This window comes from Naegleria lovaniensis, assembly GCF_003324165.1.
Source record: "Naegleria lovaniensis strain ATCC 30569 chromosome Unknown tig042, whole genome shotgun sequence".
NCBI lineage: Eukaryota > Heterolobosea > Eutetramitea > Acrasida > Naegleriidae > Naegleria > Naegleria lovaniensis.
In genome coordinates this window covers 35,670-53,540 of record NW_025407863.1, presented here as the reverse complement: position 1 = coordinate 53,540, position 17,871 = coordinate 35,670, and the positions used below count along the sequence as shown (strand labels likewise).

The following is a 17,871-nucleotide window of genomic DNA, read 5'->3' as shown; positions in this document are numbered from 1 at the left end:
AATATCATTTTGCCTTTACCTTTGATCGGGTTGAATGTAGTAATCAAAAACATTGAATGTTCTGAAAAGAACGGAAGTGTTTTGTAACGAAAACAATAAGGTTGACTAAAAGTATGGCTAAAAAATGTCAACAAATCCACAACCAAAACAGCTCTCTAAAGAGCAAACTAATACCACTACTGCAGCTTCCCAACAGTCTGGCACCACAACAACACCCTCCCTTCCCTCCCATTATATACTTAGAATTCAACAACACTTTGTGTTGTATTAATTGGCTTTTGCCTTATGTATCATTGATTTGCTCAGTGATTTCCTTTGACACTTTTGTGTCTTCGATTGGCTTTGGCCATTATTGATGGGTTTTTTCCCACGATCTTTTTTAAATTTTATCCGTCGTTGATTCGCTCAACGATGTTTTCGTCGCATTAATGCGATGTTTTTCAAGGAACATGGTTTATATCAATTTCTTATTTAACAAATTTTTATTGAGCTAACCTTTTTTTATGATCACTTGTGGTGAAGTAGACTTGAATATTCTTGATTTGTTTCAAAATTAACTTTTTGTTGATGATTTGATTGATGTTTACTAACAAATTTATTTATATGATCTATATTCGTCCCAGAGCTATTATCCATTCAATGTGGTTTTTCTCAGAGCAATTTGAGTTTTTTCATCACATTCTAGTATCCATTTCTCGGGACAACTGTACAACAATAAAGGTTGTTGGTTGACACTCCATCTCCAAAGAAGCGACACTTCCTGGAGAGGAGACAGCAACTAACCCATTGGTATTAATCTATTATTGTTTGAAGTTACATAACATACTTGAGCCGCGGAGATGTAGCGAAATGAAAAACTAAAATGGTGAGGTTGTTCAAACTTCTACCGCACTCAACAGATGTAGATCTTTTTTCACTTACTTTTATTTCATAACAAAGGACAAGAAATCTCTTAACTTTATGATCTGTTTTTGATTACTACATTCAACCCGATCAAAGGTAAAGGCAAAATGATATTCTGGTCATTTTTCAACCCCGACGATTTTCAATCAACGAACATGATTCTTGATGCTTTATGCATTCTAGTTATACATACTCTTTGTTGGTGACAGTTATGTGAGCGCAAAATTAAGAACACATGGAAAGCTATTGATTGTTTCAACATCAAGCAGATTAAGAGGAAAAGAGAAGACCAATGAGGGTCTACATAAAACAAAGAAGAAAGTTGGAGGTTGATACAAAAAACGATTTTGTTTGAGTTGTAATTGTGCCAAGTTTAAAATTTCCAGCGAAAAGTTCTTCTTGTAGCTTGGCCTATGAAATTTTTCATTATCTTAAAATCAGGGCCAACTCAAGCGTATTTTCATTCAACCGACTTGGACCAAAAAAAATATGAGCCAACAGCAACCTCGCCGCTCTTCTCGACGAAGAACCAAGACTAATTTCAGTGACGATTTTATATACGATCATGATACTCTTAACTCAACCAACAACAATCGAAAGAGAAAAAACAACCCATCATCCAGCTCGGACCATCTAGAGGAAGATGAACAAAACAACAACATCATAACCGATGACCTATCGGAATTTATTGTGGACGATGATGATCAGGTAGATAATAAATCATCACGCACTAACAAACAAAAAAAGAAACGAAAAACAAAGAAAGAACTTGAAGAAGAGCGTAGAATGGCCGCTAAAAACAGAGAAGAAGCACGCATTGAACTTGAACAAAGTAAAGAAATTGAAAAACAAAATTTGGAAGCGTTAAAAAGAAAATATGAAAATCAAATGAAAACCGAAGACGAATTGAATGAACCACAACAATCCATGACAATTCACTCATCCAGTCATGTATCATCATCCTCTTCTTCTGATTTAAATGCATCCAACATGACTTCTGATACCAATAATACCAATAATACCAATTCAACAACCAAAAAGAAAAAGAAAAAGAAAAAACCTGTAACAATAGAAGAAGATGAAAGTTGTGGTTTCTCAGAATTTGATAGAATTATTAACGTGACACAACAAAATGGTCTCGAACAACCTGTTCTCATTCATGGTGGATTTTTGAACTATCTTAAACCTCATCAAATGGAAGGTATTCGATTTTGTTGGAAATTAATATCTCAAAATAAGGGTTGTATTCTCGCTCACTCGATGGGTCTTGGAAAAACACTTCAAATGGTAGCACTCAGTTATTTATATGTGACACAAAATTTGGGTAGAAAAATTCTAATTGTATGTCCAAAAAGTGTCATTTTGAATTGGAAATTAGAATATGAGAAATGGTTATCACTTTGTGTCAATTCTGAATTACCAATTTATTTAATTGATGAATATACTCGAACACATGAAAAGAGATTAGAAATTGTTAAAGATTGGAGTGACAATGGTGGAGTGCTCATTTTATCCTTTAATTTATTTCATCGATTTTTAGGACAATATGGTAAACAAAAAGAAATCGATTCATTGGAAGATCAAAAACAAGCTCTCAGAGAGTATACAGAACAACACGCTCAACTCTTGCAACGACGACGAACAAGTACTACTGCAAGTTCTTCTTCAAATACCTCTAGTAGTACCAATACTATTAGTACTACCCCTACCCGTACTACTACAAGTACTACTACAAGTACTCTTAATACTACTACCCCTGCTGCTACTACCCCTCCTCCTTCCATCACCTCAACAACAACAACAACACACACTCTCATTAGCCTCACTGCACTCATCAAAGATCTTTCTAAAAATATTCAAAAACAAGAACAGAAATTGAGAGAACGTCAAGACTTTGAGAATGCAGTCACTGAACTCATTACCTCATGTGATCTAGTCATTGTTGATGAAGCTCATCGAATGTGTTCCAATGCAGATATTTATTTAAATCGAGCACTCGTTCTCATTAAAACCAAACAACGTATAGCTCTCACAGGTACACCCATTCAAAACAATCTCATGGAATATTATTCAATGATTAATTGGGTTAAGGAGTTTCATTGGACACGAGAAGAATTCTTTCATTTCTTTTCCCAACCCATTCAATCAGGAATGAGAAAAGATTCAGATTCTAATCAAATTGAAGAAATGAAAAAGAGTAGTTTCTTATTGGTTCATGAATTGGAGAGTTTTGTACATCGAAAAGATCAACGAGTATTGAGAGAAAGTTTACCACCCAAATACGAATATGTCATTTCATTTCGAGTCACACCTCTTCAAGCCAAATTATATCAAGCCTTTGCAGAGGCAAGAATGGCTGAAGAAGAACGAAATGGCGGTAATGGCAGTGGTATGGGAAGTTCTCACTTTTTCAATCCTCAACTCTTGACACGTCCACTCACCACTGAAGAACTTGCAAAACAGTCCAAAACATTATTCTACTTGTCTGTACTCATGAATAAGATTACCAATCATCCTGATTTGGTACTTCTTTATTGTCATAAGAGAGGACTCTTTGACATGTCCGATTTGGAACATCGACGATGCCATGGCAATGGTGGTGGTGGTGGTAGTGGTGGTGGAGTCTTTCTCACTCATCAAGATACTGAACAATTGAAACAATGGCATGAACAACAACAGCAAATGCAACAACCGCCGCAACAACCACCAATCGAAGATGTTACTTTCATTCCACCCAATTCTCAGCAACAATCCATCAAATCTCATGAAAATAAGAATGGTGTTACTGCTACTACTACTACTACTACTGGTATAAGTGGTGGTATTAGTGGTGGTGGTGATTGGACTCGACTAAGAGTAAACCAGTCATCATCATCATCACCTCGAACACCTCTCAGTACCACCACCATGATGGGTGGTCAAAGAAAGAAGAGAATGACCTCTCCTCATACTGGTAGCAGTAATAGTAGTTGTAATAGTAGTATTCATAGGAATAGCAGTTTGAATATCACGTCATCCCTCATGAAACAAGAATCTTGTTCATCCTCTCGATCCTCAACACCCAGCATTGTGATTGATGATGATGATGAATTATTGAATATGGATTTTCTGAGTCCACTCACCCCAAAGAGTGAATCAAATACAACAAGAACACCACAAGATCTTGTGCAAGACATTCAACCATCAAGGAAGAGTGCACTTGAACAAATTATGGAAGAGACTTGTAGAACCAGTAGTAGTAACAGTAACAGTAGTAGTAGTAACAATAGTAGTAACAATAGTAGTAACAATAGTAGTAGTAACAATAATACTAGTATAACAACAACTACCCTAGAAACAACAATAAGAAATCATCATGACATGCATGATTCTGAAATTGTCCTCAACCATCCACCACAAGACCTCCCGTATGAGGACACTCCTCAAGAATTACATTTCTACTCTTCACAAAAAAAAAAGAAACACAAAAGTTCACTCGATACAGACATGGATGATGCACAAATGGAACAAGAATTTGATCAATTCATGGAACAAGCTGAACATGCATTTGATGCATCATCGTTGTTTTGGGCAGCACCTGTTCTCTCACCCGATTATCAACAAGGTGATGCTAAAAAGAGTGCGAAAATGGAATTTCTGATTCGACTCATTGAAAAGTGTTATGTACATGATGAAAAGATTCTAGTCTTTTCACAATATACAGAGACATTGAGTGTCATTGAAAAAGTATTTTCAAAAACACCACTTGTCATTGGAACTGATCTCTCTCAACAACCCATTGTAAAAGTGTTAAAAAAAGGAGAAGATTATTTTCGATTGGATGGAAGTGTAAATTCTAAAAAGAGACAAGCCATGATTGATGCATTTACACCAGAATCTCAAGCTCATGTCTTTTTAATTAGTACCAAAGCAGGTGGATTAGGAATTAATTTAACTGCTGCTACACGAGTAGTTATTTATGATGTTTCATGGAATGATACTTGGGATAAACAAGCCTTATTTAGAACGTATCGATTTGGACAAACAAAACCAGTGTATGTCTATCGATTAGTCACCTATGGATCTGCTGAAGAAAAGATTTTCAATCTAAGTACAGCGAAAGCATGGCTTGCAAGAAGAGTTGTCGATGATCAAACACCTGATTTATTTCTTAAGAAGGATGATTTGGAAATTATTAAGCAAGCTAAAAGAATTGAAGAAACACTCACAGACAAGCTCTTATTGAATCCTAAAAGATATCAAGATGATGAAATTTTAAAAGAATTATTAGGAACTCATTGGACCTATGATTCGAAAAGTGAAGAAATTGATCCATTGAGACCTGTTCATGTGGATGTCTCTGATGAACAATGTTCACACAATGATGATGTAAAGAATCAAGATTTGATGAACAAGAATCATTCTATGAATCATACGACCAGTAGTAGTTCTTCAAGTAGTCATTCAAGGAGTAGTAGTAGTAATTCAAATAATTCAATGAGTTCAAGTCATTCAATGAGTAGTAATTCAAGTCATTCAAGGAATATTTCAAATAACGATAATACAAATACACCAGAGGAATCACTCACAACAGGAGAATTCAATGTAGAACGAAAAATCAAAACCGTCTATCCCTATGATTCACTCTTTGTTGAAAATGATAATTTGAGATTACAAGAAAATGAACAAGAACAAACATTTACCATTTATGAAGAGAGAAGAAAACAAGTTCGAGAAAATCCAAGTATTTTATTGAATGCACTTCGAAACACAATGATTGATGGAAATGATGATGGAATGATGTCCATGATGTTGAATGGATTACCCATGATGGATCAAATTCTTCATAGCGGTAGTAGTATCAATGCTGGTGGTGGTTTGAGTAGTAGTGGTAGTAGTGGTAGTAGTGGTAGTAGTGGTAGTAGTAATAGTGGATGGATTCCTCCAACATCATCATCTTCTCAAGATACTTCTCGATTGTCCATATTGGCAAGATTACAACAATTCATGCAAGCTCGAGAGGATGAATCCGTGGTGTACAGTGCAGAAGAGAGGAATGCTACATCTGCCTTGTCAGATATTTGGTCTAGACTGTCCAATATGTATTTTCGAACACAGCTGGCTCATGAGAGTAATACGAGTAGTAGTAGTGGCAGTGGTAGTAGTAGTAGTAATATTCGCAGCAATAGCAGTAGTGGTGGAACTAGCCTTCCCACAGCATCCACACAACAACAAACACCATTTTCTCAAACTCAGACACCACAACAATTTTCACAACCAACAGCAAACACGTCATTGGGGATCATTGGATCAAGCAGTAGTAGTAGTGCAGTACCGCAACAGCAACACTCATCACTTCCTTCATTCTTTTTCAATTCAACTGCTTATACGAACTCTACTAACATGCCACCTCAACGTCAAGCATCTTCTTCCTCTCCACCCAACCACACACCTGTAATTTCTCTGATCGCTGATGACGAATCAATGATGCGACCACCACCTTCTCAACAACAATCAAGGGTGTCATCATCTATGAATTCCATGCAAAACATCATTTCCATACCTGATGACCACGAAGAAATCTCACATGTAACTACACAAAGAGAAACCATATTCATCGATTCAGATGATGAAGTTTTATAAGCATTGATGTGTCAAACCAATGGAGATCCTTCAAAGTCGTTTTCAACCATGTGATCATCTGAATCTTCATCCATAGACAGGCTGGAGGAGGGTTGCTCGAGTTGCACATTTAGAAATTGAGAAACAAACTCATCACTGTTGTGGAATTCCTTTTCTGCCTTTCGAAATTCCAAAGTAGTACCTTCTCGCAAGTCGTTGGATATCTCAAAGTCTTGCTCTGACCACTCAGCAATTGTCCTATTAGCGTTTTCGCTCGATTCCTTCAGTATTCGTTCTAATTGTTCAGAAATGATTGATATGTGATGTTGTACCATCGAATGGTCATTCGGTTGTGTGCTCTTGATAAACGCTTTTCTAATTTCAATTCCAAATTGAAATCCAAAAACGACAGGAACAGCATTCCCAATTTGTGTATACTTTTCTTTTAATTTTTGGGAGCGACACAAAGGACCCTGATCATCCACAAATTCAAAAGTATCTGGAAAACCTTGAATTCGCGCACACTCTCGAATGCTTAAAATTCGATTTTCTTTTGGTATGTCTAGAGGTTAGATTTTTTTAGACATTAAAACCTACCTGTAGGATGAATAAATTCAAAATGCGTGACACTCATATTCGACACGATGCAAGAGCTTGGTTTCGACCATTCCAACCGTTTGAAGGATTTCTTTGATTTTTGTTTTTTTGAAATTGCAATCCTTAATGAATCAAATTCCAAATCTTCAATGGTAGCCCCAGACCGTCTTGGTAAGCAACGAATCACTGATTTTGTAAGAAATGAATTGTTGTATTCTCTGTACTCCATATTCGTTAAACGATCACATCCTCTTCGGGCAATTTTTTGATACACCGTGAGAGCCTCTCTTGGATAGGAATGATTCACATCTTTTGAATGATGATCAGAATTCACATTTCGTGGATGAGAATCATTTTCTTCCAATGGTTTCAAATCACAAATGTAGTCTCTTAAATTTACAGGTGGCATTGAACCACTTTGAATAGCATTAGGATACGAATATAATAAACTTTTAAAAACATTAGGTACGGAAGAGTTCACCCTTCCAGCATGAGTTGGAATTGGAAATTGTATCGTGCAATGAGTGTTTAGATTCGTCGTTGATGTTCTTTGACCCAAAAAGAATAATCTAGACCTAGATTGAGGGATTCCAAAGTGAATGGCATTGAATACGGATATTCGAATATCATAGCCAATGTCTTTGAATTTAGAAATGATGAATTTTGGAACATCTGTGTGTGTATATTCAAAGTTTTCAAGCAGTGTTTGAAATAAAATTTTGAAAAATGCAATGAAATGATGGAACAATAAATTTAAATGATGGAACAATAAATTTAAATGATGGAACAACAAATAATAAACTTACCAAATACATCACTGTTCATTAACATTCCAGTAACATTCTCCATTAATACATATTTAGGTTTAAAATAATCTACAAAATTAATAAAGGTTAGAATTTGTTTGTTCTTTTCTTGAGACATGATGGACGTTGTGTTATCTTTCTTTCGATTGAGAAGAGAAAAACCTTGACAAGGAGGACCACCAACGAGTACATCAATTTCATTTTGATAAGGATAGTCATGGTATTTCTAAGTTGTTCAATTATAGAATATGTACATGAATTGTTGCAACAAATTTTTTCAAATGAATCTATACTACTACTATACCTTCTCTAGAAATTTTGAAAGTAACATCTTATAGTTGGGGCTTGTTGTTGTAATTGAGAAAAATAAATCCATTGCTTGTTTTTCAAAATGGTGTTATCCCAAATGACTTTAAATTCCATTCGGTCATGATGAACTCTAAATTTCTTAATTTTTAAAATGGTAGAAGAAGATTTTTGATTATTCGTAATGCTATTATTGGCATAAGTATCACTATTGATAGTATTGTGAATATCCCTAGATGAGGTTGTTCCATTTGTAGGATGCAGTGTATCATCACTTGTCATTTCATAGTTCATTCCACAAATTTCTCTCAATTTGTTAATCATCTTAATTTTGCGTAAGAATTTAGATGCGTTTTTTTGAAATGTGTTGGATGATTTAAAATTCAATTGATAATTATTAATTGCATCTATGGAACTATCAACAGCATAACATATTTGAATACCAGCCTTATGTAATCCATAAGAGAGTCCTCCACATCCTGAAAAGACATCCATTCCTTTGAGTGGTTTTTTACATCCTAATTCAATGATTAAATTTTCATAGAGATATTCAGCATATCGATCGATTAATTCAAACATTCTTGTAATATATAATTGATCAATAGGTGATAGTTGATAGGATTTAAATGAATTGGATATAGTAACAGAACTAATACAATAGAATACATCCCTACGTTCACGAATGTCATTAGAAATTTCTACAAATTCTTCAGCACTGGTCAAGTAAAATACAAAACATTTACGAATGAAATAGTTCTGGATGGGTAACTAGATCACATAAAACGATCCATGATCAAATTGAGTGTAATGGATATTATAAAACGATCACATTGAGTGTAATGGATATACTCTTCACGAGGAGGACGAACAAGATACAAACCTCAATAACATTCTCACTAGAAATCATCAATTCATGTACATCATGTGTGAGAATATTCTTATCACTTCCCAAACACATAAACGCCATGTCATAGTGTCGATAGAGTCTCCTACCATAGATTGATTTTTCTAAACCCTTAAATTCAACTCTATAAATGAGATAGGGATAACTCTTATCAATATTTCCTCTCATAAAATTAGGAAATAAATGTTCATGAGGTAAAATATAGATGGATTCTCCTTCTAGTATGGTTTGACCATTAATTTCAAATCCAATAATATTGTTTTGAGATGAATCATAGAGATATGAAAGAGAGAATTGAGTGTCATTGCTATTTGGAGAAGAGTTTGTCAATTGTTTTTTTCTTTTGAAATGTTTCCTAGTAACGTTGGAATATTGTTTTCGTTTCTTTGTATTCAATGTTAAAGGTTTTTTGAATGTTTGATTCTCTTCTTCATACAACTCATCATTGTCGCTACTGAGATGATCATCTTCAATGGAATCTCCTTTAAGTTTGAGACTTGTTAATTCAATCATAAATTTGCTATTGAGAATGAGTGGATCATTCAATCTATAAAATTGATTCACAATAAATGAGAAGTGACTGAGTAAAATGCTATTAGTGATGGTAACACCTAAAGATTGAGAAAATTCTTTTGCCTTTCATGATAATTGTTGTTTCCACTAATTATGAAATTGTTAATACCTACTGCACTCATGATTTTTGAATAAGTTCCTAAAGGATAAGTGCTGATACTTTCTATAAGACAATGACAAATACATGATCTTTGATACACCTTTTCATACATTTCAATATATTCATCGGATGGGTCAAGACATTCACATTCAATCGAACCATTGCTTCTATCGATGGTGAATATCAGAATCGGTCGAGTGCAAAGTTCATATTCCACTCGAACATCCAATAAATATCCAATTTTTTCTGAAGCGTTTGCTGGTTCTGTTTTTTCTGAAATCCATTCATCCAATGCATCAATTCCATCCAATGTGTCCATGTCGATACAAATATGAGATGGTAATTCATTCTTTACTTGTATGACACGTCCATAAACGATGGAATGGGTTTTCCGAATTTCTTTAGAATCATTGTCTTGCAAAAGATCGTTCAGTGCAACCAATGAATGGTCTTGTTCATTCCGAATTACAAATTGATGTAAGAGAAATGTTTCATCATTTTCATCACCACCTGTATGAGAATGAATCATGGAATGGATGACTTGAACGTGATCATCATTGTCGTCGTTATCATCATCTGAAGAAGAAGTTTTTTGAGCCTCATCATCACTCGAGCCTTGTTCTTCTTCATCATCATGTTGTCTGTTTGTATGTCCTTCACCATGATGATGACCCTGAATTTCGTTCAAAAGACCTTCAACCTTATTCTCTTCTTCGTCGCTAATGACAATGACCTCTTCATTGTTGTTGCAGTAGGAGAGGAAGGTTGAAGACATGCTGGAACAACATGAATTTTTTTGAAAAATTAGAAATGCAAGGCTTTGAGATATGGAACCTCGCATTGAAAAAATGAGGGATCGACACGGATCAACCAGATTGGTTTCCTCCTCGAATTCCACTTCTTTGACAACAACCATAATGTCATTCCAAAAAGCATCATCTCAACAACAACCTTCATCATCACCTCCTCTCAAATATTTATTCTATAAAATCAATCATCTCAGTAAATTGAATGGATCTTCAACATTGGTCGTCACATTACCTTCCAATCAATCCGATATGAAGATGCAAAATTCAAGTCACTCTTCACGTCATGAACAATTTCTAGTTCCTATGGATGATCATGAATATGATGATTACATTCTTTATAATGATGATGATGGTGGAGATGGAGGTGATGACACTGTGGATGATGCCATGACGATGATGGATGATCAATATGATGATGATCATCAATTATTGTTAATTGGTGTGAAAAATGAATTTAGAGATGTGATGGATGTTTCGAGAATTAAATGTATCTTCTCAGAGAATGAATCTACTTTTATTGTCATGGGTAAGTGATTTTAATATCACCATCATTGAATTTCATTCTCTCATGAATTTCATTTTCACAACATTCAATAATATCTCACAATAATTTAATATTTCACAATAATATTATTCATATCTCACAATATATTTCACAACAATTTAATATTTCACAATAATATTATTCAATATTTCACAACAACAACAACACTATTCAATTTAACTGCATCTATATACTACATCTTTTTACTGCATCTATATACTACATCTATATACTACATCTATATACTACATCTATATACTACATCTACATGTATGTAAACATATACATCACTACATGAATATACAATCTACACATATACATACCCCACGACATTGTAGAGGATGACTCGATATGGGTGGCAGGAAGTGATAATTCCAATTATCAATTAGGACTAGGTCACAACCAACCACTCACACAAATACCAACACTAATACCATCCTTTACAAGTCATCATGAAAAGATTAAAAAGATTTCCATACTCATCGGGAGTACTGTGTTTTTAACAGGTAGGTGTGTGACTCGGGAGTAGTAGTAGTAGTAATGGGTTATTGATTGTTTGTTGTTACATTTTGTTGTTGTATTTCATTTGTTGTTGTGTTTCATTTGTTGTTGTTGTTGTATTTCGTTATGTTGTTGTTGTTTCATTCAATAATTGTTTCATTCCATTCTTACACATATTAATATCTGATTGAACATGACAATGAACAATGGTTATATATTTATTATTATATTTCAACAGAAAATGGAAATGTCTATGCATGTGGAATTGATTATTACACTTCAGATTATCATTGCAATGCAAATCATACAATCAATCATCATCATGTCTTTTCCTCTCCAACTCTCATCTTTACAAATATTCAAAACATTTCATCACACACACAAGACTATCTTGTCATGATTACCAAAGATTTTGAATTGATGATTTGTGGAAGAATCAAACAAGTCACACGATCCATGATGATAGAATCACATGGAATGCAAGAAGATCAACCATGTGTCATCACGAATAATACTCGACCCATTACCTTTCCAGGAAGTGAACAATTATCAAGTCATCATGATACAACTAATAATAATCATCACAATGCAACAAATAATAATCATCACAATGCAACGAATACTAATCATCACAATAATCATACTAGTTTCATTGATGATCAAATGCTACCCATTCATTTTGGAACATGTACAACACTACCAAGAGAATTTGTTATCAAAATATCATGTCATGGAAGAAGCTTGATGATTTTAACTAATTTAGGTAATATCTATGTGTATGGAGAAAATACATGTGGTAAATTTGGAATAATAGCTAATAATATTGCTAACTCAAATGACTCTAACCATTCAGAATTCATAGATACATTGACAAGACAAGATTATTTTCAAAATCAATCTCTTCAAATCATTGATATTGAATGTTCAGATCGAAATTGTTATTTTCTCACCAATTGTGGAACTGTATATTGTAGTGGAGAATTTGTAAATTTACAATCAACAAATTCATCATTCAGGTCAGCTGCTGTACGAACAACCACAACAATGCCAACATCATCAATATCATCATACCAACAATACCAACAATATCATCACCACCTGTCAAGATACTTCTCACACACTATGTGACTGAATTACTTCATAATGATTTATTTATTGCAGATCGAGGTAAAATTATGAAAAGAAATGGAAGTATTGTTTCTCGATATGTCTCTCAATATTATAATGAATTTTTCTATCGAATGGATCATTTTGATTTTTTAATTGATGGAAAAATTATAACCGTATTGAAAAGTGCCATTTATCCAATGGATATATTCAGTAAGGCTCAATTGTTGGATCCTTATTTTGTTTCTCATTCTATTGCTAGTAGTGTGAAAAAGAGTCTTGTTGATAGTTGTTGTTCCAATGATCATCATGGATCATTAGTGAATCACAAGAGTTCAATTTCTACGAATTCAACTAGTTTTAATTCTTCAAATTCAATTACTTCTACTACTTTCAATTCTACTTCTACTACTATTGGTATGACTTCAAATGCTTCTACTACATCTATCACTTCAAATTCTACTCCTCCCAATGTAACACAAGTGAATCAACATTCACACTCCAAAAAGAGTAGTATTATTCATTCTTCAAAATCTACTTCAAAACTCTCTGAAATTACCTACAAGAAATTACTTGATTTTTTTAATTCACTCTCTTTATATCAAATGATTTTAGGAGATTATGATTTGAAACATTTTGAATCTTATTTTAAAGCAAGTTCTTCAGATGCTTACAATGCACAACAAATTCAATTACAACAATTATGGATTGATAAATATACCTTTGTGTCAGCAGCAATAGCAACAACATCCAATACTAGTAGTAATACTATTAGTAATACTAGTTCATTACAAGAGGATTCCTTCTTACGTGGAGTGAAACAACGACTCAAAGAATTTCTCACTACTCATCATTCCAATTTAATTTCTTCACATCATCAATTCTATGTACATTATATTCATATTAAGAAATTCTTTCAAAATGCAACCACGATCAATGAATTAATATTTACCTTAATGATTTGTTTTGAAAAGAATATTACAGTAGCTATAGAAGCATTTATTCAGAATTTACAAGATACCATCTTGCAGAGTGTGAATGAAGATCGACATGATCAATATGGTGGTGGTGGCAACATTCCATGTTCACCTTCTTCGGTAATGGCCAACTCAACGAACATGACTCTTCAGTTGTTGCATACAAGGAATAAGATGAATATGAATACTACTACCAACACTACTACTACCAGTACTACAAGTACTACTACTACCAACACTTTCTTCTCAACAGTTCCCTCTAATTATGATGAACTTCATAAAATGGTCATTGATGCCTTTGGATTGGTCGATCGTAAACAATTACCACCACCTGCCACATTTGGAAGAAAGAAAATAGCAAAGAATGATGGTCGATTATTGGGATTTGGATCTGCTGTTGGAGACCAGTGTGTCGATGATTGTCATGAATTTGGATCGATTGCAATGATCAATGACAAGTATTATTCGTATCTTTCTCAAAAACCTGTCGAACCATTCACTTTTGTGTTTGTGTGTGGAATATTAGCAGCGATCAAATTATTATTGAAAAGTGATCGAGTGAAAACACCTGATGCTAAAATATCCAAAGATGAATTGATTGCATTTCAAACTTCAATGAATGCTATTCGTGATCATCTTCGTGAACATTTAGAATTTAACAAAACATCATCCTCGACCAAAAAGAAACCAAATATAGTGAGTGGAGGTCTAAAGAATTTCGACTCATTCTCTATACCATGAAACAAATGTGGTTCATTGGTAAACAAATTATTGGACATTTACCTGAATTCACGAAAGGAAATCAAATTTCTATTTTATTGAAATATTTAATTTTAAATGTATTACAACCTGAACCCATGTGGGCACGTGAAGTCTGTGCTCATACTCTGTGTAATGGTCAATATATGGTATTGAAGAGATTGGCATCAGGAAGTGAAGGAACTGTCTTTCAATGTGTGCCTGTGATGATGAGTAGTGGTGGTGGTGGTGGTGGTGTGAGTTATCCCATGATGATGATGATGGATTCTTTAAGTAGAGGTAGTAATAATAATAGTAGTAGAGGTAGTAGTAGTAATAATAATAGTAGAGGTAGTAGTAGTAGAGGCAGTAATAATAGTACTATGAATCATTCAAGACCAACGAGTATGAATATGATGATATATGGTAATGGTGGACATGTTGCTATTAAGAAATTATCAGAAACGTTTGATCGAATCAAATTAGAAGAATTCAAATGGCACTTGGAACAAGTGAGACAATTATCTCATCCCAATATCATTCCATATTTAGATACATTTATTGAACAGAAAGGAGAGGATGAATATTCATGTTGTATTGTCATGCCCTTCTACAAATCAACTCTTCATCAAAGAATATTAGATTGTAAGAAACTCAATTTGAAATATTTACCAAATTGGACAAGTGTTGCACTCCAAATTAGTTTAGGTCTACAGAAAATTCACATGAATCATTTGATTTTTAGAGATTTAAAAACAGAGAATATTTTAATTGAATTGCCTTCCTTGAATTCAACAGCAACGACCGCTACAACAACTACTGCTACTACTACAACTACTAGTAATACTACTAATACTACTAATACTACTACTAGTGACAAGTCTAGTCATCCTATTCGTTACAGTATGAGTGGTCATTTGAGTCATGAATGGTCCCTTTCATCATTGTCTTCCATGTCATCGAATCATTTCAATACAATGCGAGTAGTCATTAGCGATTTTGGATTATTGAAACCAGTCCATGATATTGAAATGAGTTACATGAAAGGAACTCCAATTACTATTTCACCTGAAGCAGTTACAGGTGAATTTAAAGTCGATCAGAGTTCAGATATATTCTCATTGGGATGTGTATTATTTGAATTACTAACATTGGATATTCAAATTGAAATGAAAGTGAATCGATCGAATGATATCATGACGAGTCATCCTAGAGAATATTCTCAACGTGTTGTTGTTGCATCAAGTCGTCATCCCAATAGCAGTAGTAGTAATAGTGGAAGTAATAGTAGTGGAAATAATAATAATAGTAGTGTTCATAGTCATGGTAAGAATCCGATTACTATTGGTACCACTACCAATACTACCACGACGATGACAATGCCAACAACCACCACCACCACAAACACCACCACCACACAACAAACATCTCTTCTTCATCAACCACAACCACAACAACAGCAGCAACAAATTCTTCTTCTAATACAACGAGTCATTTGGTTCAACACACGAAATTTCTCATCAATGAAGCCATCAAAACCAATGAAGCAGAAACTCATTACATTATTTATTCCAAATTGAAAAAGAACAAGATTCATGATTTTATCATTCGATTGGTATTGAGCATGTTGAGATTACATCCCAATGCTAGACCTAGTATTGATGTCGTTGTGGATATTTTGAATGTATTTAATAGCAATCAACATTACCATTCCAATGCCATACAAGAATGTGTGCGACGGTATGATAAATTATTAGTGAAATTACCAAAACATAGAAGAGGAGGAAATACATATTTCATGTCATCATTTTCAATCATGAAGAGACAAGAAATGATTAGAGATTATTTGAAAGTAAGTTTGTGTTCACGTTGTGTTCACGTTTGTACATGACTGATATTCATGTCCATATTCATGAATGAATTCTATAACTGTGATATTGTGTGTGATATTATGTGTATTATCATGTGTGATATCATGTGTATTATCATGTGTGATATTATGTGTATTATCATGTGTATTATCATGTGTGATATCATGTGTATTATCATGTGTGATATTATGTGTATTATCATGTGTATTATCTTTTATATCAATCTTTTAATATTAAATTTTTATAGAAATATCATGAACAATACATGAATGATAGTAGAGGTACAAGATTTAAAATTTGTCATTCTGATGATCATCATACCAATCATGATAACCAATTAATCACAGTCATGGATTTAGTAGAACCTCATCTAGGTGAAATCTATCATGTCAGAAAATATTCAAACTTGAAAGAATTTACAGAAATGGTATGTTCCATACTACATTTCATTGCAATCATAACAACCATCTATAACATCCATCACGACACACAGTCTTCTAAATTCTCTCTATTCCAACACAAATATCTTGTCCAAAAATTAGAAGAATTTATGGGTACGATTGGATGTAGAAATATTTCTAACAACAACACACATTACTATTGTATTGTAACGAAATATTATCCAATTTCACTTCGAACATTGTTATTGAACCACACCTCCAGTACTCTGAATATCTATCTCTTTTCAGAATATGAATTATTGAATTTAATCTTTAAAATCATGCAAGCAGTTCAATATTTGCATGATCGACAATACATTCATACTCAACTCACACTCGATCATGTATTACTTGTACATGAAAATCATTCATGGAATTCAACAATAATGAATTCAACAACAAGGTGTAATACTACTACTATTGGCAGTACTGATTTCATCACAAGTGAGAATTCCATGATGATGGATATTGTCCTTTCAGGTATTGAATATATTGAAAATATTGAGAATTTAGAGAGTACAACAACAACAACAACAACAACGAATAACAATCATAAGAAGACTACTAGAATGGCCAAGAAGAGGAATCATTCTACTTCATTTCATCATCGACAACAACAAGTCCATATCAAGATGCCCTCAATAAGGTTTTATTGAATCTAAAACATCGTCAAGAGAATGGAACCACATGTTGGGAACGTACTTTAATTTCTCCAAGCCAGTCAGACACTTGTTCCATGAAATCCATGAATGCTAAAAGCATTGGTTACATTTTATTGCAATGTGCGATGGGAAGGATTTTTGACTTGAATTCAGAGCCCATTGAAAATTGGACTCAACAACAGCGTTATGAGCAAACACTTCCATTCATGTATAACAACAACAGTGATGAATTAATCAAAATCACTAACTTGTTAGTACAACATGGAGATTTGAAACAAGCAATGCAAGAGACACAAAGTAGATTACTTGAAATCTTCAATCACCAGTGAGACCAATACAATTATTTAAAGTATTCATTGATAAACAAATTTGTTCCACTTTTTGCTGGATAGAGAGAGGAAAAAATATTTCGGTCTGTGAGTCACGTGTTCC

The 17,871-nt window shown here is 33.8% G+C and overlaps 5 protein-coding genes across 5 annotated transcripts; 3 read left to right on the top strand and 2 right to left on the bottom strand.

The window, feature by feature from the left end:
• Nucleotides 1-1,392: 1,392 nt before the first annotated feature.
• Nucleotides 1,393-6,525, top strand: C9374_010236 (uncharacterized protein; the record flags this gene model as incomplete). Its single annotated transcript, XM_044685758.1, has 1 exon — nt 1,393-6,525. One exon carries the CDS (start codon nt 1,393-1,395, stop codon nt 6,523-6,525), a length of 5,133 nt encoding a protein of 1,710 aa, XP_044544036.1.
• Nucleotides 6,526-6,536: 11 nt separating this feature from the next.
• C9374_010235 (uncharacterized protein) lies at nt 6,537-8,025 on the bottom strand (the record flags this gene model as incomplete). Its single annotated transcript, XM_044685757.1, has 3 exons — nt 6,537-7,054; nt 7,102-7,773; nt 7,908-8,025. 3 exons carry the CDS (start codon nt 8,023-8,025, stop codon nt 6,537-6,539), a joined length of 1,308 nt encoding a protein of 435 aa, XP_044544035.1.
• Nucleotides 8,026-8,216: 191 nt separating this feature from the next.
• Nucleotides 8,217-10,565, bottom strand: C9374_010234 (uncharacterized protein; the record flags this gene model as incomplete). Its single annotated transcript, XM_044685756.1, has 3 exons — nt 8,217-8,981; nt 9,094-9,753; nt 9,804-10,565. The coding sequence occupies 3 exons, from the start codon at nt 10,563-10,565 to the stop codon at nt 8,217-8,219; spliced, it is 2,187 nt and encodes a 728-aa protein (XP_044544034.1).
• Nucleotides 10,566-10,638: 73 nt separating this feature from the next.
• Nucleotides 10,639-14,469, top strand: C9374_010233 (uncharacterized protein; the record flags this gene model as incomplete). The annotated part of the gene is made up of 4 exons (XM_044685755.1): nt 10,639-11,125; nt 11,482-11,649; nt 11,883-12,628; nt 12,751-14,469. The coding sequence occupies 4 exons, from the start codon at nt 10,639-10,641 to the stop codon at nt 14,467-14,469; spliced, it is 3,120 nt and encodes a 1,039-aa protein (XP_044544033.1).
• Nucleotides 14,470-14,585: 116 nt separating this feature from the next.
• Nucleotides 14,586-17,433, top strand: C9374_010232 (uncharacterized protein; the record flags this gene model as incomplete). Its single annotated transcript, XM_044685754.1, has 4 exons — nt 14,586-15,792; nt 15,927-16,318; nt 16,585-16,764; nt 16,831-17,433. 4 exons carry the CDS (start codon nt 14,586-14,588, stop codon nt 17,431-17,433), a joined length of 2,382 nt encoding a protein of 793 aa, XP_044544032.1.
• Between the last annotated feature and the right edge of the window lie 438 nt (nt 17,434-17,871).